A 22,091-nucleotide genomic window follows, 5' to 3' on the forward strand; every position below is an offset into this window, starting at 1 on the left:
CATAATGATCTTTCTGCAAACATTCAAGTCTGACAATTTGAGATATCACAGAATACTCAAAAAATTATATTTATTCATTTTTCTGGTGGGAAAAAAACCTACCCTAACAATATATTTAACACCTTTTAAATAAAATTCAAACTCTAAAATTAAAGCAAGATTTCCAAACAAAAAATATTTTTATAATTTTTTAGGCATTAAAATTTTGTCAAGGAATTTTAAAGAACTTCCCACTTATATGATATGTAAATATTATACATTTATATATGTAATTAAATAATAATATATAATACTAAATTATATTATAGAATAACTTTTAAATAATATTTATATGTAGATATCACATATATTTAGAAACATACATAAATTTTATATATAAATTTATATCTTTATATTAAAATAAATTTCAACATCTTTTGGCAAACAATGTTTAATAAACTGCAATACAGGAAGATATTGTATTGAATAAAGTATTAAAATGTTTTGGTACTTAATAGTTCAAAAATGGTTTTATTTAATTGAGACCAACTGGCCTCATTGCTTCTTATAAACTTTGCAATATATATTCAGTAAAAAGGAATAAAAATGAACAGATGTTTCTCCTTAAAGAATGCAGACAAAGATTTTCTTACACAATAAATCAGCTGCTAGTGGATTTCCAGGACATTGCTGCAGGCTAGTTAGATATAAAACTTAAAAAATATATAAAATAAAAGGATTTACCTCTGTGTGGATCCAAAACTGGTAGAGGAGATTGAACTGAAGATGAACAGCATATACCGAAGGTGGTACAAAGAGGGCCAGGGGAGAGTAGAATATCTGAAAGATTAAAAATTTTTAAATTTGCACATATGATTTCTCAACATACTGTTACTAATGGTTCAACATCTGAATATACACTTCAGCAAATATATCTTATTCTTTCACAAATTTACCTTATTTCTTATGTTTTATTGTCATGTTTGACTTTGCAACATTAGTTTTCCACATGGTGATAAAGTTGGAGACATATTAGAGCTACTTTGCACTTCATGTTGTCTAGTTAAAATACCATACGTGGTGTGTTATATCCTTAATCCTTAAAAGACTGGATGTGCTTCCTGGACTTAAAGAGATTTTCTATACAGACACAAACACTTACTTTAAGTAAAAGAAATGCAGGATCATGTGTCTTCATACCTCGACAGCTCCCAAAGTCTGTATGTATTATACCCTGGCATTTTTAGTAGTAACATAAAATTATAATAAAACAGTGATTTTTTTATCAAGAGAGGGTAAAATAAATTTTCCCTTTTAAATTTGTTTTTATGTGGTTGATTGAGGGTACAATACATCCTAATTTTTCCAAAGTTAGCAAGTCAGGGGCTATGATATAGTGCCATAGTGCAAACAAATTTTAAAGTTGAATATTTCCTAACGGATGGAAATCTCTCTGCCTTAAAAAAAACAAATTATGCTTAAACCGCAGAGCTGGTTAGAATCAACTAATAAGCACAATCTGTTGTATTCTCCTAATGACTTTGATCCCCAAGAGTGGTTTCATGTTGTAGGAAAACATCTTATTAAATAAAAACACTAAACAACCAAATAGGAATAAAGAGAAGCTGACTTCCTCTTTATGTTTTGTATTTTGTAGAGTTAATATTTCCAACATTCTAGATATTTTAAAATATTTCTTCTGAATGTTAAATTTTTATTTCTAAATTATTTTAAAGGTTTTGTTCTCAATTAGGCCAAATATATTTCAACAATGTTTAGTAATGAGTATGTAGTAGAAATTGGTCATTTACATAAACTCTTCTGGCTTCTGTTTCTAAACTTAAGCCATGAAAAATCTCAACTGTCATCTCTCTGATCAAACAAGATCAGTTTTATCATTTATAAATGCATCAATAGGCAATTAATTAGATTAGTGAGCAACAAAAAAGTATTGGGCTCTTCAAGATATGCACTTTTAAGCTTTGGTTCTACTACAGAATCTCTCTATGACATTCACAAAGTTCTTAAATTTCTCGAGGCTTCTGTTTCCTCAAATGTGTTGTGAAGAGGAAAACCATTTGAAATCTAGCCATCATTTTGGTTCCAAAAGATCTGTGATACTGTAATATGAATTTTTTGTAATATATAAAAATAGTTCTCTTACAATCGGTTCAAAAAACTATTTAAACACATATATGACATATGATATAAGTACTCTGAGTTAAGGAGTATTTTGCAATCTTTAAGCTGTGAGTAAAAATGTAAGACAACTTGGATGCTTAATAAATAGTCTATTTGGAAAGAGAGTGCATACCAGATGAATATTCATGGTTCATTATAATACCCCAAAGTATGGAGAAATAATCCTTTGAGATAGTAACAGCCGTTATGGAAAAGGGGGTTCTATGCTCAAATAAATTGTGAAGCGGTGAGTTAAACAAGTGGAGTTCAGCGCAGAACTTCTCAGAGCCTTTACCACTCTGTCATCAACCACAAGCCTGTTACCCTATAGAATACTTTCTTAATAAGTTTTCCGTAGGATTGGATTTCCTAAAAACACACTTGAGGAAACAATGTCTCAGTTCTTACAAATCATTAAATATATGAACTGATAATTAGAAAAATGAACTCAGCATGAATGTCAGAAAATCACCTTTCTAATAAGAAATAAAGAAAGGAAGTAAGGTCAGGGAGTGACATGAATCACATGAAATTTAAATTCTTGTGATTAACATAGTACTGTAAAAAGAATCTAATGATATAATCAAAATTCTAATTTCTATAGCTTAGTAAATGTCATCGAGATCTGAGGATTATCACTCATCTTCTCTACCTCCAATCTTTGCATTCCCAAATTATAGTTTTTAAAACCAATTTAAATGCCCCTTCCATCAGAAAGCCTCAAATGGTACTAATTTGACAGAATAAATTTCTCCTTCTTCAAACTTAAACTCTCAGAACCTGCCAGGAGACATTATACTATTTAACACATATATCAATTTCTGACATGCATCCAAACTCATGTCATTCTCACTCCAAGGTTCTTAAGGTTACACTGGTCTACCATAGGTTATTTTATTATCTTTTGATACAAATCATATCCAATAAGATATTTTTTTATAATTGAATTTTATTTTTATTAATTTTTATTGTTGAAAATATTATATATGTTCCTTATTTTCCCCACTGACCCCCTAGATCACCCCGCCAACCCAGCCTCAGCCCTTCATCACCCTATCATCTATTTCCCTGGGTTATGCAAATATGCATACAAGTTCTTTGGTTGATCTCACCCATACCACCTTCCCTCTAAGATTCAAAAGTCTGTGCCATGCCTCTATGTCTCTGGATCTATTTTGTTCATCAGTTTATTTTGTTCATTAGATTCCACATATGAGTGAGATCATGTGATACTTATCTTTCTCTGACTGGCTTATTTTGCTTAAAGGAAAGGAATAACCAGACCTGTGTGTGTGAGGAGGAATGATAATAAGCCTCAGGGTGACCTCAGGCTAAAGGAGAGAGAAGATGAGTGTTTTAGTCTATTCTTCAATTGAAGGAGGCAGGTGGGGTTTTGTGAGGGGTACTCTGAGCAAGGAACAATATGGCATTTAGGGGGAAACGTAAGTATTTTGGCATTGCTCAAGGTCTTGGAGAATGTGGCAAGAGACTGGTTGGGACCATGGCACTCATATAAAGAGCTCAAGGAGTCCGTGAACATCATTGCTATCACCGAAAGAAAGTGTAAGCTTGTGTTCATGAGGGAATGTGCAATTTTCTGAAGAAACATTCCACATCTTTCATCAGGGAGTCTGTGATAAAGATAATTTAGACATCAGTCAAACCAAAGGAAAAGCCCTTTAATGCCATTCTAAGGATATTGAACTTATCTGAGGCCAGGAAGGTGCAGTTAATGGTGTTTTTTAAAGCTTGTCAGAGATATAAAAACGGGTTTGAAATTTATTTTAATAGCCCAGTGAAAGATCAGGCACTGGGGAGGGAGAGGCAGAATACTAAAGGAGATCTAACTATTTAAACATGGAAGATTAGAGGGACAGAAGAATATCAGAAGACACCCAGATTTCTGGCTTGTTTTTTGCACGACGTAACCAAAACACTGAACAGGAGGAAGAAAAGGTTATAAAGTTCAACTTAGGAAATGTTTTGTTGGAGTCCTTGTAGTACTAGTATATTCCATGGAAGCTGCTGAGTAAGCAAATCTGTTGTGCAAATATCAATTGAACTAAAATGACACTGGATTTGCAGATGTGGATCAGTGGAGCAGTAGGTCTAGAATCCAGATCTAAGTAAGTTTAAAAATCACTCAGAGAAACTGATGGAATAGAAGTAGATATTACTTATTTCTTTCTTGAACAAGGAAGGAGTGAGCTGGAGGTATTCCCTGGAAAGAACATGTGGGTGAGCAAGGAGATTTAATTTTTAAATGTGGAAGATGTTAATATATTTATGGTGTATTCAGAAGGAACCAGCTGGGAAGAAGAGGGACAAATGCCAAAAGCAGCTGATCAGACAAAGTCCCAGAAAAGAACTAAGATAGAAGCAATGTCACAATCTAAGGACTAGACCTGCGGAAGAGAGGTGAACATTTTCTATAAAAGTAGATAAAAATCAAATGATCTCACTCATATGTGAAATATAATGAACAATATAAACTGATGAACAAAAACAGATCCAGAGACAAGGTAACACTGAACAGACCATCCAACCTCAGAGAGAAGGCAGGGGAGAGGGGGTTAGAGATCAACCAAAGGACTTGTAAGCATGCTTATTAGCATAACCAACAGACACAGACACTGGGGTGGTGGCGGCTTGTCCTGGGGGGTGGGAGTGGCTGGAGGGGGGGTCAATTAGGGGAAATCCAGATATGTAATACTTTAAACAATAAAAAAAAGAATGAGGTACATATGTATGTACCTACATGAGAAAAGCTCCAATAGAAATATAATGTGAGCCACATAAGTAATTTTTTAAATTTATAGTAGCCATGTAAAAATTCAGTAAAAAGAAACCAGTGAAATTTAAAAAAAAAGTAGAGGTAAGAAACCACATGTACTTATAAATTCACAAATCTTAATGAAGATATCTGAACAGTAATTAGAGAGTGGGAAAACCTCACATTTCTCTGTGAAGTTTAAGATACATTCATTGGCTGACAGAAAGGGACAGCAGTGGAGAAGAGACAGCAGTTCTGGAAAGGCTTCTCCCAGGCAGGCAGAAGGCTCATGTGTACAGTTTGGTGAGCAGCACTGACAGCTCAGCTGTATCTGGAAGCCGTATACTGAGGAGCACTGCACTGCCCAGCTGGTGCTAGAGGACACCATGGCGCTCAACAGTCAGAGTGTGGGAGTGAAGTAGGTGGGTGACCGGATTCAAGCACAGCTTGGGGAGTTCAATGCAGATGTAACCAAAGGCAGGGACTGCTGTCCAAAATCGTGGAAATTAGGTTGAGGGAAGTAGGAAATAAAGCCACGAAGCATGACAACTGAGAGAAAAAGCAGAGACTCAGTGAATAATTAATTTTTTAAAAATGAAAAAAGTATCTCTAAGCTCCAGGACTAATGCCTATGTTATTTTAATAAAGTAGTTTAACGTTACTAATATCTGCACGTCTATGATTCTCATTTTCAAATAATATTACTTTAGAGACAACAATTTTCCTTCATAAGTGAGAAACAAAAGATTGAATCATCAAGCAACTATTCCACATTTCTTATGTCTATGTTTAATAGTGACACAGAACCCAATTCTCTGGTTGTGCATAGAAAGTAGTGATCTCTATCATTAAAACACATCTTAAATTGTACTTTTGGAATAAGTGCTTTAGGTCCATCGTTCTGTTCCCATGTCTATGGGTGTATCCATTTCCTCTTTTGCTCATTCCACCTTCTTATACATCCTGTATTCTAGCCATACTCATACTGTTACGTGTTGAATTGTGACCCCCAAGAAGACATAGGACCCCCACTCTCTACGAATGTGACCTTATTTGAAAATAAGGTCTTTATGGAGGTCAATAGTGTGGTGAAGGCCTGGCGGGGAGGGGTCAGGGTGGAGGAGGTCAATGGGGAGGGAAGGAAAGGGGGTTATCTGTAATACATTCAATAATAAAGATACATTTTTTTAAAAAATGAGGTAATTAGGGTGGTACTAATTCAACGACAGGTTTCTTTATAAAAAGGGGGATATTTAGACACAGAGACATACATGCACATAAGAAGAAAGCCATGTGAAGATGAAGGCAGAGATCAGGGTGATGAATCTACAAGCCAAGGAACACCTAAAATTGCCAGCAACCCCCCAAAAACTAGGAGAGAGGAATGAAACTAATTTTTCCTCACAGCCCCCAGAAGGAACCAAACCTGTCGACACCTTAATCTCAGATTTTCAGTCTCCAGAACTGTGAGACAATAAATTTCTCTGTCACCCAGTTTTTGGAACTTTGTATGGCAGCCCCAGAAAATGAATGCCCCAGAAAACTAATATACCTACCATACATTTTATTTGTCATTCCCTAAATTTATCTTATTTTTTCATTATTTTGTGTTTTCACAGATACTCTCTTTCTACAGTATTGTTTCATTTACAACACCATCCAAGGCAAAATACTACACTTCTTACAGATTGGAGTCAAGCATCCTTTCTTTTGTGATGCTTCCCTGGGTAATCAGAACAGACACTTCTCTCTGGAACCTTAATAAATTATATTACAAGGCTGTTGACTTGCGTGAATCCCTCCAAGGACAGCAATCACCTTAAGAACAGAAGTTCATGTCTTCTCTTTATATCCCCTACCTCTGCCACCATGACTGGCTCCACCAGTCAAGACTGTATGTGGGGGGAAAAGTGAATGGATGCACTTCTCAAAATAAGAAGAACATGTAAAAGGAGTTAAATATTTCAGCCAGTTGTACATTGTTTAAAAGTGACAATAGGCCCTAGCTGGTCTGGCTCAGTGGATAGAGTGTCAGTTCACTGACTGAAGGGTCCTGGGTTCCATTCTGGTTAGGGGTGGGTGCAGGCTCAATGGCCAGCCCTGGTCCGGAAACATGCAGTAGGCAACCAATCGATATGAGACACATCAATGATTCTCTCTGCCTTTCTCCCTCCCTCCCTTCCACTTTCTCTAAAAAAAAAAAAAATCAATGGAAAAATATCCTCAGGTGAGGATTAACAAAAAACAAGTGACAATAGGATAATACTGTTTTATGTACAGTTCTTCACTATGATTCCCCTTATTTAGCCTTCTTTATAAGGACCACAAATAACTAGCAGATTTCCATAAAGAAAAACACTGAAACTCAGAATAATTTAATTTTATCAAATTTCAAATTTTCCAGGTAAACTACAGAGTAATTTTCCTGATTCATTTCAGAATAAGGGCTTTGAAAATGGTCAAGACACAAACAGGCAGATGACTTCACTTATTTTACTATGTGGGCATGAACTTTCTTATTAGCTGGTTTTGAATGGTTGAGTTTCAGAGAAGAAGGCATGCCTCGGAGTTCTGAGACATGGTACAAGGTCTGAGAGACGTCTTGTTTCTTTACTTCATGGGGGTTTGGGGGGAGTCAAGGCATGCTTTCCTCCTGTGACATAAGAGTCATTAGAATTTTATCCCAAGTGCATTTGACTGTATTATGTCAAAGTTGTTAGCTTCTTGCGTCTTTTATTTGTTCACATTTGTCAATATATAACTCCAACGTCCGCATATTGAAAAAGTCTTTGTTTATGTAGTTTGGCAGGAAGTATGATGTAATAAAGAGATCTTAGATTTCACTAAAGGTTCCTCTATAGCAGTGGTTCTCAACCTTCTGGCCCTTTAAATACAGTTCCTCATGTTGTGACCCAACGATAAAATTATTTTCGTTGCTACTTCATAACTGCAATGTTGCTACTGTTATGAATCGTAATGTCAATATCTGATATGCAGGATGGTCTTAGGCGACCCCTGTGAAAGGGTGGTTCGACCCCACAGGTTGAGAACCGCTGCTCTATAGTCTTATCTACACTAATAAAAGAGAAACATGGTAATTAGCGTATGACCACTACCCTTACCATTGGCTAATCAGCATATCCTTATACAAATTAAATGTCAGCCAAGATGGCGGCCGGCAGCCAGGCAGCTGGAAGTGAACATGAGGTTTGCTTGCTCCAGTGACTGCGGACTCCAACGTTCCCCACCTGAGTTGCCGGCCTCTCAGCTGCAACTCTAAGCAACTATGTACTATGTTGCAAATAAGAAGCTAAACAAAACCCCAGAAACCGGCTTTCAGTCAGCCAGGTTCAGCCAGCCGGACAGCAACATGTATCAAATACAGAAGGAAAAACAAAGGCCAGAAACCGGCTTTCAGCAGCCGAGGCCTCAGAGCTAAAGCTGGCCCAGAATGAAAAAAAAAAAAGAAAAAAAGGAGCTGTTGGGAACTTTAGTCACCCGCCAGCCAGAAAACAGCCCTCAGCCCCTCACTCAGACTGGCCAGGCACCCCAGTGGGGACCCCCACCCTGATCCAGGACACCCTTCAGGGCAAACCAGCCGGCCCCCTCCCATGCACCAGGCCTCTATTCTATATAGTAAAAGAGTAATATGCCTCCCGGCACCGAGATCAGCGGAGCAGCAAGGCCTCCCAGCACCGGGATCAGCGTGACAGGGGGCAGCGCCCAAACCCCCTGATCGCCCTGCGGCTCTGTGAGTGACAGGGGGCGGGGCCACAACCTCCCTATCCGCCCTGCTCTGTTCATGACAGGGGAAGGCACCCCAACCCCTTGATCAGCCCTGCTCTGTGCCTGATAGGGGGGAGCTCCCCAACACCCTGACCGCCCTGCGGCTCTGTGTGTGACAGGGGGGAGCTCTCCAATCCCCTGATTGCCCTGCGGCTCTGTGTTTGACAGGGTGCGGCGCCCCAACCCCCTATCGGCCCTGTTCTGTGTGTGACAGGGTGCGGCGCCCCAACCCCCCGCCCCCCACGGGCCCTGCTCTGTGTGTGACAGGGTAGAGCCATAACCTCCCCATTGGCCCTGCCCTGAGTTTGACAGGATGCAGCGCCCCAACCCCCTGATCCGCCCTGCTCTGTGTGTGACAGGGTACGGAGCCCCCACCCCCCTGATGGGCCCTGCTCTGTGAGTGACAGGGGGCAGCACCCCAACCCCCTGATCGGCCCTACTCTGTGCGTGACAGGGGGTGGCGCCACAACCTGCCCATCGACCCTGCCTTGAGTGTGACAGGGGGCGGTGCTCCAACCCCCAATTGGCCCTACCCTGAGCGTGACTGAGGGTGGCATCGCAACCTCCCGATCCGCCCTGCTCTGTGCATGACGGGGCGGCGCCCCGACTCCTCAATCGGCCCTGCTCTGAGCCTGACCAGGGGCTGCACCTAGGGATTGGGCCTGCCCTCTGCCACCCGGGAGCAGGCCTAAGCCAGCAGGTCGTTATCTCCCGAGGGGTCCCAGACTGCGAGAGGGCACAGGCCGGGCTGGGGGACCCCCCTCCCCTGCCGAGTGCACAAATTTTTGTGCACCAGGCCTCTAGTATGTAATAAAAAACAATATTATACATGTGAATCATACTTGATATAGTTCAAAGAATTTCCACATTCTTTATTGAAGGTGATCTTCAAAATAACAGTATGACAAGGCAGAGAAAATATTAAGTGTCCCATTTCATGTACAAAATTACTGTGATTGAAACACTGATCGATTCAGAGTGGCAAAGCTAGTTCATAACTAGGCTACAGCTGTGATCCAGATTTATTTATTCTTAGTAAATTGCTATCTACTATTTCTAAACTAGAGGCCCGTTGCATGAAGAGATTCATGCAATAGGCCTTCCCTTCCCCTGGCTGCTGGCACCGGTTTTCCTCCAGCACCTGGGACCCAGGCCTTTGCTCCTGCTGGAGCCTTCAGTAATCGCTCTGCCGCTTCGGCCTCCATATGCAAATTAACCGCCATCTTTGTTGAGTTAATTTGCATACTCTCCTGATTGGCTGGTGAGTGTAGCAGAGGGACAGTCAATTTACATGTTTGTCTATTATTAGGTAAGATGTAATTAATATATTTTTAAAATTATGCTCAATAATAGTATTATATATTTACAAATTCTCTAATTTATAGTAATAAAGGTTTTAATAAAGGTTTACACTAATTGATATTAAAACTATATTTCTTTCCTCTGATGGCAATTAAAATTTACTTCTTGTTACATTGTTAATATAACATAAACATATTTTATAATTCCAACCTAGGAAAAAAACTATTTTAATGATTGAGAGATATTACAGAGCTAAAAAAATTACATTTAAAATTTACTTACTTAGAAGTTAGTTATTTAAACTAATGCATTTATCATTAAATTCCTATGCTATTAAGAGAATACTCAGCTAATTAAATGTAGTTTACTATTTCCCATTCAATAGCTTCATGTATCACAAGTATGTTAAAATATATTAACTTTAATGTAAGTATCTCACCTATGCTCTAAATTTCTATTAAATGAAAAATATTTAAATGAATGACAGCTTTGAATTATTTTATACATTGTGCCATTATCAGTTTCACATCGGTCTTACTTAGCTCAGCAAAATATTTCCTTTGACAAATTGCTTTTTGACAACTATACACCTTTTATTTCATGTATTCATGTTATGTACAGTAATTGGTACTATAATTGAGATATGTAAGCGTCTTATGGAATAAACAAACAAAAAGCAACCTGGGCAAAGTTAGAAAGGCATCTGTAAGAGACGAATGGATTGAATATTGAAGGATATAACAGAAATAAAGGGAAAATAATTTTCCAGGCAATAATAACAGCAAGTACAATGAAGTATCAAGGTATTGTGATGTACAGACTAAGAGACCAACATTGGTACATTACTCTTAACTAAATGCCACTAAACTCCACATCTTATTTAGATTTCATTAGTTGTTGGTTTGTTTGTTTTTCTAATGTTCTTTTTCTGTTTTAGGATTTCTTCCAGGGTGCAATATACATTAAATCTTTATATCTTACTAGAGGCCAGGTACATGAAAATTCATGCACTGGAGGGGGGTCTCTCAGCCTGGCCTGCCCCCTCTCACAGTCCGGGAGCCCTCAGGGACGAAGGTGACCCATCGATCAGGGGAAGGTGATGCCCCAATCACACCTCTGCTGCTGCCACTGCTGCAGCGCAAGCCTCGGCTGGTCCTGGTTACCTAAGCCTTGGGCAGTCATGGGCGGCTGGGCAGCCAAAATCCAAGGCTTGCCTGCACCTTGGGCCAGCCCTGGGTGGTTGGGAAGCCAACATCTGAGGCTTGCCTGCACCTCTGGCTGGTCCTGGGCAGCTGGGCAGCCGACATCGAGGCTTGCCTGCACCTCAGGTTGGCCCTGCGCAGCTGGGCAGCCAACATTGAGGCTTGCCTGTGCCTCGAGCCGGCCCTGGGCAGCTGGGGGGCTGAGGGGACTGGGAGCCACCATCTTGTGGTTGTGGGTGCTGCCATCTTTGAGGGCGGGGTAGTCAATTAGCATATTCCCTCCTTATTGGCTGTGGGCACCACCATCTTTGAGGGTGGGGCAGTCTATTAGCATATTCCCTCCTTATTGGCTGTGGGCGCTGCCATCTTTGTGATGACATGAGGGTCAATTAGCATATTCCCTCTTTATTAGATAGGATAGCCTCTTCTGATCTGTGACAGTTTCTCAGATAATCCTTGGTTTTCTGACCTTTATACTTTTGAGGAGTACTGGTTAGGTATTTTTTAGAATGTCCCTCAAATTGGGTTTGACACTTTTCTTTGGTTTGATTGGGGTTACAGGGTTAGGGTTTTAATGATGAAAACCACAGGGGTAAAAGGCCATTCTCATAGTATGTCAAATGGTATATGCTATCAAGACAACCTTTTTATCACATTTTATCAAAGGGTAAATGCTACCAACAAGACATTTCCCAGGATGTTACTTTGATCTGAGATTGTGTTTGCCAAGTTTCTCCACCCAACCCTCTGTCCCCTTTTCCATACTCTTTCTTACTAAAAGACTTACTAAGCACAGGCCACACTCAAAAGTCAGGGCTAGGGAGGTATTAAGCTCCACTTCCTAGACTAGGACCATATCTACATATATTATTTATAATTCTTTAAGGGAATTTGTCTCCTATTTATTTGTTCCCATTTATTTATTTAGTCAATCATCCTATATAATAAAAGCCTAATATGCAAATTGATCAAAGGGCAGAACCACCGGTAGCTAAGACACGCACTGACCACCAGGTGGCAGACACTCAACGCAGGAGCTGCCCCCTGGTGGTCAGTGCACTCTGGAGTGCTGCTCAGCCAGAAGCCCTCATCCCCTGAGGACTCCCAGACAGTGAGAGGGTGCAGGCCTGGCTAAGGGACCACCCCCACCCCCCCCAAGTGCACAAATTTCGTGCATTGGGCCTCTAGTTTATCGATATCATTATGGACCAATTTCACTGACATTTGTACTTTGGTTTGTAACTCCACAGTACATTATATACTTTTTTGTTCAAATTGTTCCAGATTGGGACCAGGGGAGCTCTCTCAAGTTGGCACCTGTATTCCTTTGACATTCCCCATTCTTTTATTTTTCCAGCACTTCTGTAGCTATGTTTTCAATATACAATTGCACCATTCAGGTATTTTATTATAAAGTTGGCAGAAAACAAAATGTTAACCCCTACACTGTTACATAGTGCACAATATCCATGGGTCTAGACGTATTTTATTATTTGCAAAGTGGAGAGACTATCATGTTTAAGGCATTATATTAATTAAGATGTGTAATGAAAGATTGAAGTAGCATGCAAAACCAATAAATAAGCCTCACTTAAAACGATACTCACTTAAAAGTGCAGCTCTTTTTGGATGAGTAATGTTAAATCTAAGCTTAAAACTGGCTAAAAATGCAAAAAGTATGGTCAGAAATTTTTAAAAATTGAATTCTTATCTTTCATTACTTTAAATGACAGATCTGCCACCCTAATTTTCATAGTACTGTCAAAGAAAAGCCCTCTGAAGCTTAATTTTGCTTTTCATTTCACAAATCAATTTTATCTTCAATGACATGACCCATTTATTTGTTCTAAAATACACTGTTACCTTAGTAACTACCAAATTACATGCCGTATGTAGCAGTGTTGGATGAAAAGAATCTTATAAAGGAGTCAAAGAAAATAGATACCTGATTACTGCTCTTTGACTTTAATGTCCAGAAAGGCCTATCACAGACTATTAATTTTCACAGACCCTTAAACCATCTATGTTATCTTCAAATGGACCTACAAATACTAGATAGGAATCCATGCTGATTTACAATACAGACCTTCATTTCCTGAACTACAAGTCCTCAGAATCCATTCCCACCCTCACCCCCCCAAAAATTAGCAGCTTGTAATGCATTCCCAATGTTCATTTTCTTAACCAGCATGGTATTTTTCTGTGTCCTTGATCACGTGATATGAGGTTGCAAAGGGAATTTATTTCTGCAATAAATAGGTGTGAACCTGCATTTCACTTAGATTTTCTCCAATCTGTAACTTTGGATGCATTGACTTAATGGGGCAGAAGATACAGTGAAACCAGGATAGAGATGACCATATACTGGACTGAGATATCTGAATTCAAGTTCCAACCAGCAATGTTCAACACTGCATGATGTAGCAGGCTCCTGAGATTCTTTGGTAGCTTTCAAAATGGATGATTTAAATATAGTTTTTCCAAGATTTCTCTTGGTTCTAAAATAAATCTATTATGCTCTGATAAAAATTTTCCTCTGATGATTCCTCAAATGATTAATTCACCAAGGGCACTGATTTCCCTGGAGCAACATGAAATACAGTTGCATCCTCTCATGGAGGCGTTCTTCCCCCAAATGCAGGTATCAGAGTTCTGATTATTATCCTTATGCAAAGAGAAATACATAAATTAGGAGAGAATAAAGTTTTTTGAGATTATTATTTTAATCAGTCTGATATTCAGCCTATTTTGTACAGAATAATAAAACTTTGCATTAATGCCACTATTTCTTAAGAAGGAGGGGTGGGCAGTATCCCTTCTTTCCATCAGGGGCCTGTTCTTTGCACCATTCATTGGAAACCTAGACCAGTCTTGAGTTATGCAGCAATGAAATAGGTAGAATTTTCTTCCACTTTCAATCATCCAGAGTTTTCACCACAAGCTATAAGATATGGGAAAAATACTAGTATGTATACTAGTATGTATCTATAATAATAAAAGCATAATAGGCTAATTATCCTTCTGAACATCCTTCCGGATGAAGCCGCAGTGGTGGGGGCTGAGGCAGCCATAGCAATGGTAGGGACCTTGGCCCTTGCACAAATTTTGTGCATCAGGCCTCTAGTCTATATAATCCTTTTACACACCTGCTTAGAGTTGTGTTATGGATTACATTATGTGCCCCCAAAATTCATGTGTTGAAATCCATATCCCTTAATACCTCAAAATCATATTCCATAATACCTCAGAATGGGACCTTATTTGGAAATAGTCATTGTGGATGTAATTAGTTATAATGAGGTATTAATGGAGTAGGGTGGGCTCCTTATAAAATCAATAGAAATATGGACACAGACACAAGGAGATGGCCATGCAAAGACTGGGGTTATGCTCCCCAAGGCCAAGGAACTCTCAGAACCTAGGAAAGGGGACTAGACCAGCAACTTTCCCAGAGAGCTCAGAAGGACCATGACCATGCCCATTCTTTGATTTCAGACTTCTGGCCTTCAGAACTGTGAGACAATACATTTCTGTTGTAAGCAGCCCAGTGTGTGGTACTTTGTTATGGCAGCCCTAGGAAATTAATACAAGCTATAACGCAAGTATGTGGAATTGGGAGCAGCGGTGAGGATTACTTTTAATATCCATTTCAGCAAACCTGTTAGTACCATCCTGCCTTACAGATTTGTTTTGCCTATTCTGATGTTTGAGTAAGAACACATGCCAATAAGTATATTTTTCTATCTATTTGGGCATCTGGTTTAACACATGGGACTCTAACACTTACTAGCTCTGGAATTAACCTCACTGATATTTGGTTCCCTGACATTGGTAACATTTGATCTAGCATGGCATGGGCCCATTTGTGAGGATCCAATGAGATAACGTAAGTGAAAGACAATACAGAGGCATGTGGAAGAGGGTGTAGTGTACAGGTTAAGATCTGGGATCCTGAAGCCAGGTAAATGAGTTCAAATTCTACTCTTCCTTTTATTAGTTTTGTGACTAAACTACGGATTCAGTTCCATCATTTAAAAATGAGAGTTGTAGTGATATACGTATCTTAAAGTTGTCATGAATTTAAATAAGTTAATACATCAAGAGGTCACCAAGTAGATGAGTTTTGCCCAGTGAATCAGAAGAACCTTCGAACAAGGGGCTGTTTGTGGTATTCATTAGTGTTATCATTTCGTTGTGGGAAAATATTGTAGAGCCAAACTTTTTGTTGAGCATGATACTAACTGCACTAATAAGTAGATACAAAGCAAAGGGTTTAAGTAGATTTCCCTGGGACATTCAGAAATGGGAACTCATTTTTTAAAAGACACTTTTAAAAGTTTGTAATAAATTTTCTTGTATATATTTGAATTGAGATACATTGTCGATCCAGCACTTCCCTTATTTAATAGCAAATAAAAAGTAGACAGCCACTTTCTCACCTTGCTCCCAGGGTGAGTTTTATCAGTTAAATAAAAGACTGTCATTGGAAAGCACCACTTGCTTCATTTTAGTGTCTGTACTTAGAGGGGAGAAAGAAGGATTTTAGCAAAAACACCTTATTAGTTTACTCAGAGGAAATAGAAACAGCTGAGATGTTTTAAAAATGAATTATATTATCACATTTATTCAATTTCATACAACTTACCCAGGAAGTATATATTTGGAAGGAAGATTGTCTCAGAGCTGTGGATAAGTTATAGTCTTCAGAACTGTGGTGTGTTTGGTGCGCAGCCCACATAATATTAACCTCTGCAAAACACATAATTTGAAACGAGCCATGAGAATAAGAACAAAGCAACTTCCATTTTCAGTTATGTATGCTGCTCTGTTGAGTGAGGAAGAAAATCTGGAACATCTCTGAAAAAGCTAGCCAATATAATTATAATTAAAATAAGCTGCCTCAAATCACTTTTGGAAGCAGGGAGGGTATAAATTACAAATAAGTAAAAAATTGAAACATAGCCAATAAACATGTATAGTGTATATGATATAATTAAATGCCTCTAGCAAACTGAAATGACTTCCAAAATTTACACTTTGCTAACATATTACAATATGACAGATCATAAAAACTAACTGGTAATGTTATAATAATATAGTCAATGAATAGTGATGATTTTTCAGTATGTGATAACATATTTCTAATTAAAGAATACTCTGATGGGAGAAACTGGTGCATATATTTTGGAATAAAATATTACATAATATTATTTCCTGATGGCATTTTAAGAAATTTCAAAGTCTGTCTATAGAAATAAGAGGCAAAGCAAAATAATATTTGTTCCTCGGATTTAAGGTTTCATTTTTATTTACAGAAATACTGTATATTAGCTAATAGTTACATAGTTTTTTTTTCATGCTTTACCAAAACTCTATGCCATTTCTAAAATTGTCCTCATAATTGCTTTATGCTCGTAATAAAAAAGGAAACATACGTTGTAATTTTCATCAAGTATTATACAAATTAACCCCTTAATGCATTGAAATTCATATATACACAAAACAGATAGTTGCTTGATTTCTTTTTACAATAAACATGCCACTATACAATGACCTCCTAAGCAGATGACATAGATGAGAATAAGGCCACACTTTTTATTCTGTCCATATTTTTCACTGTCTACCAAAATTAGATTAAAATGCCCCATAATATTATATTCAATATTTTAAAATTATGTTCTTAGCTAAACTAACTTATATTTAGTCCTTTGCTACAAATACAGGAGGCAGAATTAACCATGTGATGTGGTCATTGTATATCTGTCAGTATTGATTAGATATTAAATCTTTGGGATCCTGAAGCCAGGTAAATGAGTTCAAATTCTACTCCTCCTTTTATTAGTTTTGTGACTAAACTATGGATACAGTTCCATCATTTAAAAATGAGAGTTGTAGTGATATACGTATCTTAAAGTTGTCATGAATTTAAATAAGTTAATATATCAAGAGGTCACCAAGTGGATGAGTTTTGCCCACTGAATCAGAAGAACCTGAACAGTGAACGTGAGTGAAAATTTGGGGTTAATTTTCTTTGCAATTGCCATATACTAATAGTTGTAATTCATGGCATATGACAGAATAATTTGTTAGAGGTTTTTATAAAAAGTATATCTATATCATATATAACTATATTATATATAGATATGTTACATATATGCTATATTACATATAGTACTAGTATATATGTGATATATAAACTATATCACATATAGTATATATTGCATGTGTTATAAATTAATAATTACATATATATTTGTAATACTTCACATATACATTATATATTAATTACATATTATATGTTAAACATATATTATATAAACACATATTATATATACATACATACACCATGTTCCAAGAAATATATAACAGATGGCAGCTCAATTTTGAAAATGAAATGTATTTTAATAAACACTGCCTTTATAATTTTTCAAAGTGTGTGTATACATTTTCTGGGGGGCACCCTATATATTTAATCTGGGTGGACTTTTTAGCCATTTGTCTAGGAAATGAAAGCTCTCTCTAGAGAACCTGAAAAGGAGTTACCTAACAAAATTGGCAAAAGAGTTTTGTTAAACAAATGATAGCTCAGAGATATAAGAAGAACTTATTTCTGTGAGAATGAGAACATTGTGAACAGAACTATGAATCAATATCCCTATCAAAAGTCATTTCTATTAAAGTCATGTATTTGCAAGTATATTTGTAAACCATCTATCTACTAGTATATGTAACTTAGATCCTGATTGGTTGACATTTTTTTTATCATATATGATCCTGTATTTTTACCCAAGCAATTAAGAAAATTCTTCTTATACAAATAAGAACTATTTCACCATAATGAGCCCTACCTTCCCAGGCATAATTCTTGAAATAACCTAGAACCTAAATCTCTGGTTTATTAACTAGGCTATCTAGCTACAGATTAGAGATACACAAAGAAACCTGTGGCACTTGATAACTTTAGATGTTATGTGGAAATTTATTAAGAGGTAATATATTTGATGAATGTCCTAAATCTTTTAATACTTCTTACAGATTGAGTCCCTGAAGCAATCTAAACAGTATTTTCTTTTTAGAACACACCCATTATTTCAGAGCCCATAACTTACAAACTTCATCACAAATAAAATCACTGTCCATTTTTTTTGGAACTTTCAGGATTTGTTTTAAAAAAAGTCATCATTATGCATCCATGGTATGAGTTCACAAGGGGACAAACTAACTAACTGAGGTTAAATTAGAGGGTGATAAGATATATTGAAACTACTTCCTTATAACCTCCACAGAAGCTAAATGACTGAACAAAAAATCCACAAAGGTGGAGGTCAAAGACCTGTCTCTTTAGTTGTTTTAAAAGCATTTACTTCCTATCACAAACTGTGTGTAACACAAGCCTTCATTCAATGAAGTACAGCTGTATAAACAGGGTACAGTAACTGGATCTTATTGCCTTACCTCTGTCACTTTGCAGAATTGGGGGAAAACAAGAATATGGGATTTTTTTTCACAGACTATATTCGGCTTTCTTGAAGTAAATAATAATTTTTATGAAATGTAACTTATTGTAAGTTATTATAATAGTTCTTTTATAAATAATATCAGAAAAAGCTGATAGTGCATTTGTAAATGTTCATCTTTCCTAATTCTTGATTTGATGAAGTAACTGTCTGTTCTAATGAAAAAAAACAAAACACACAAATAGTAAACTGAAACATATTATTGCAATAAACTTTCTATAAAAGAATATAAGTTGTAGTTAATAAAAATTTCTTTTCCTACAAGCTAATTATTATTATACAAACATATGGTATATTATTATGGCTATTCAATAATATAATTAGAAATAATTTTACTGCTTTCCATTGCTAAAATGTAGATTTGTAAAAATGTATTTCATTAATACATTGTCCAATCATTCAATTTGTTTGGCCAAAATTTAATGTGTTATGTGTTTTCATGTGTGTTATATTCTTGTTTTTCTAGTTTTTAAAATTAAGCTTTAACTTACATACAATGAAATCCTTCCCTTGCAGTATTCAGTTCTATGCATTTTTACCAAACAAGTACAGCTGTATAATTGCTGTCAGAATCAAGATACAAAACAGATCAAGATAAGATTCTGGACTTTGAATTGACAATTGTAATGGGATAAAAGTCTGGAGACCTAGGAAGAGGTGAATATGTTTTGAATGTGGGAGAAATATGAATCACTGAGGTCCAGAGGGCTGCCTATGGGTGGCAGCCTCTAAGATTGTCCCCAATAATTCCTGTCTACTGGTATTCATCCTCTTGTTTAATCCCTCCTCTTGAGTGTGAGCTGGATTTAATGATTCACAATCTAGTGTATATGATTTTGGCAAAGTCAATGGGATGACACTCTTGGTATTAAGTTATAAAAAGACAGTGTCTAGATGTCTTAGGTGCTTCCTCTTACATGCTCACAAACTCTGTCTGAGGAAAGTCAGCTGTCATCTGTGCTGCCTTTTGGAGAAGAACATAGGGTGGGAAACTAGGAGTGCCCCAAACTAACCAGTTAGCAAGAAACTAAACTCCTTAGTCCAAATTCCACAAGGAACTGAATGCTGCCAACAACTATGTAAGTGAATTTGGACATGGATCCTCCCCAGGTGAGCCTTCAGATAACACTGCAGTCAGCAGACAGCTTAACTGCTTACCGATAACCTCATAAAAGACCTAGAACCAGAAGCACTCAGCACTCACGTAAACTGTACCCAGATTTCTGACCCGCAGAAACTCTGAGAAAAGCCACTAGTATGTTACCACGCAGTAGGTAACTAATACAGTGGTCAATTCCCCTCAACCTTATTCTCAGAACTAATGTCACTGATTTAGTTTCATTCCCAGCCATTATAGCAATGCAAATTAAAGGCTATAAGTCTTTTTTGAACTGCCTAATGAAAATCTGTACCCACACTTTAATTGGGTTATTTTTTACTATTGAGTTTTGAAAAGTTGTTATATATTCTGCATACAAGTCCTTTACTAGGTGTGTGATTTGCAAGCATTTTCTCCTAGTTTGCAGTTTGATTTTTCATATTTTAACACTATCTTATGAAGAACAAAAGTTTTAATTTTGATGTAAATCTAGTTTATAGCCTTGAGAGTTTTGTGAAAAAATATTTTTAGTATATATAACAAAGAACAGGGACAATTTTGTAGAAATTTTTCAGAATGATGAGAAATTTGTAAGGGTCTAGAAACAAAGAGAGTCTATAGATATTATACATCTAAAGTATATCTACATTAAGTCTCTCCTCTCATATCTTGTCAGCTATAGAATGGAGAGAAATAACTCTTTAAATTAATCTGAGACATAAACACAGGTCTATAAGGAACTTTTAAAGCTATAAGATAGCTATTTAATTTTCAATAGTGGATAGGCCAGGAGGTTTTGAGGCATTCGGAATTTGGAAATTCCTCAAGTTACAAAGGAAAAAATGTTACAGGCATATTTGCAAAATGTTAGTGATGCTTGGCACCAAGATAGGCATGTTAGCAACACTCTATGCAACATTTAGCAAACTGTGTGGTGACTGTGGAACATGAGAACTGCAGAATCTTTTAGTTCAAAATTTTAATTTTAGAAATAATAAAAATGAATTAAAGGGGGAAAGGAAAAAGTCTCATTAAAGGAGAGAAAGATTTTTATTCTCTCTCTCTCAGCAGTGATTTTTGATGCATTTACTACCCTCTTGCATATTTTTTATTAATTTGTAATTTATATACAATATCCTATAATTTTAGGTATACACAGTAACTCTCTCTCTCTCTCTCTCTCTCTCTCTCTCTCTCTCTCTATATATATATATATATACACACACACATATACACATGAAAATGTTCCCCACAGTAAGTCTAGTTACCATCTGTCACCATACAAAGTTATTACAATATTATTGACTATATTCCCTGTGCTTCACTTACATCTCCATGACTAATTTATTTCATAACTGAACATTTTCTCCTTTAGAAATAGAGGTGACTGGGTCCAAGTATTCTCAGATGGCACATATTTGGTAATTTCCAATAAGTAAAAGACATTAAGGAGCTCAACACACCCTATTAAATGATGGTGCTAAACCTCTTGAATTGGAACAACTGCCTTATTGCCTTTTACAAGAAATCCAACACTGTAAAAACACTGGACTGGACTGTTCAACTTTTGATTGAAAACAATTGTCACTTTGAATTTAAAGATACCAAATATGTAAATCCTTTAAAAGTTTGTTCCTTCTTTTTCTAACAGATGAGTATGATTTGATAAATGATTTCAATAAGTTGAGTTAAGCAAACAAAGAATAAGTAACATACTCAAATTATCGAACTTTATGTCTAACTGGTGAATGTGAATAACATTGACTATAGTCTCAATTATTTTCCTATTCTCTACTCTTAGAATAAATTAGCAATGTTATCAATTTTTTTCATCGCAATTTTATTCACTTCCTATAGAAGCATATAGAAGTGTGATGATAAAATTGATATGCTAATTTATGCAATGAGTAGAGACTGATATTGTTATATTTTTCTAATCTGTTCTTTGTCCACTTAATACCAAAACACAAATTACTAAATATATCTACAAATGTTGATTCAATGAGAATAAAATCAATAAGTTGGCTGGATCTTCATATTTTTGCTCAACACACTAAATATCCAGATGTTCAGCATCATGGAAACCAGCCATCTGAAGGATTAACCAAAATGTTCACTAAACTTTTTTAAAATCAATTTTTTAAAATTACAGTTTACATCCAATATTATTTCGTATTAGTTTCAGGTGTACAGCATAGTGGTTAGACAATTGTTCCCCGATATTCCCAGTACCCACCTGGCACAATACATAG

General features: G+C 36.7%; 1 protein-coding gene across 1 annotated transcript in view; it reads right to left on the reverse strand.

Annotated features, from left to right (window-relative positions):
* The window catches only part of AGMO (alkylglycerol monooxygenase), a 273,361-nt gene that overhangs the window by 158,861 nt on the left and 92,409 nt on the right, over positions 1–22,091 (reverse strand). Inside the window, exons 4-5 of the mRNA XM_070425136.1 lie at positions 15,869–15,972; positions 724–819 (exon numbers count right to left, since the gene is read on the reverse strand). Of these exons, the coding sequence (XP_070281237.1) occupies positions 724–819; positions 15,869–15,972 (200 nt within the window). The remainder of the gene's footprint in view (positions 1–723; positions 820–15,868; positions 15,973–22,091) is intronic.

The sequence above is a fragment of the Myotis yumanensis genome, unplaced genomic scaffold, assembly GCF_028538775.1.
Source record: "Myotis yumanensis isolate MYYU_CA2020_CCGP unplaced genomic scaffold, mMyoYum1.0.hap1 SCAF_9, whole genome shotgun sequence".
NCBI lineage: Eukaryota > Metazoa > Chordata > Mammalia > Chiroptera > Vespertilionidae > Myotis > Myotis yumanensis.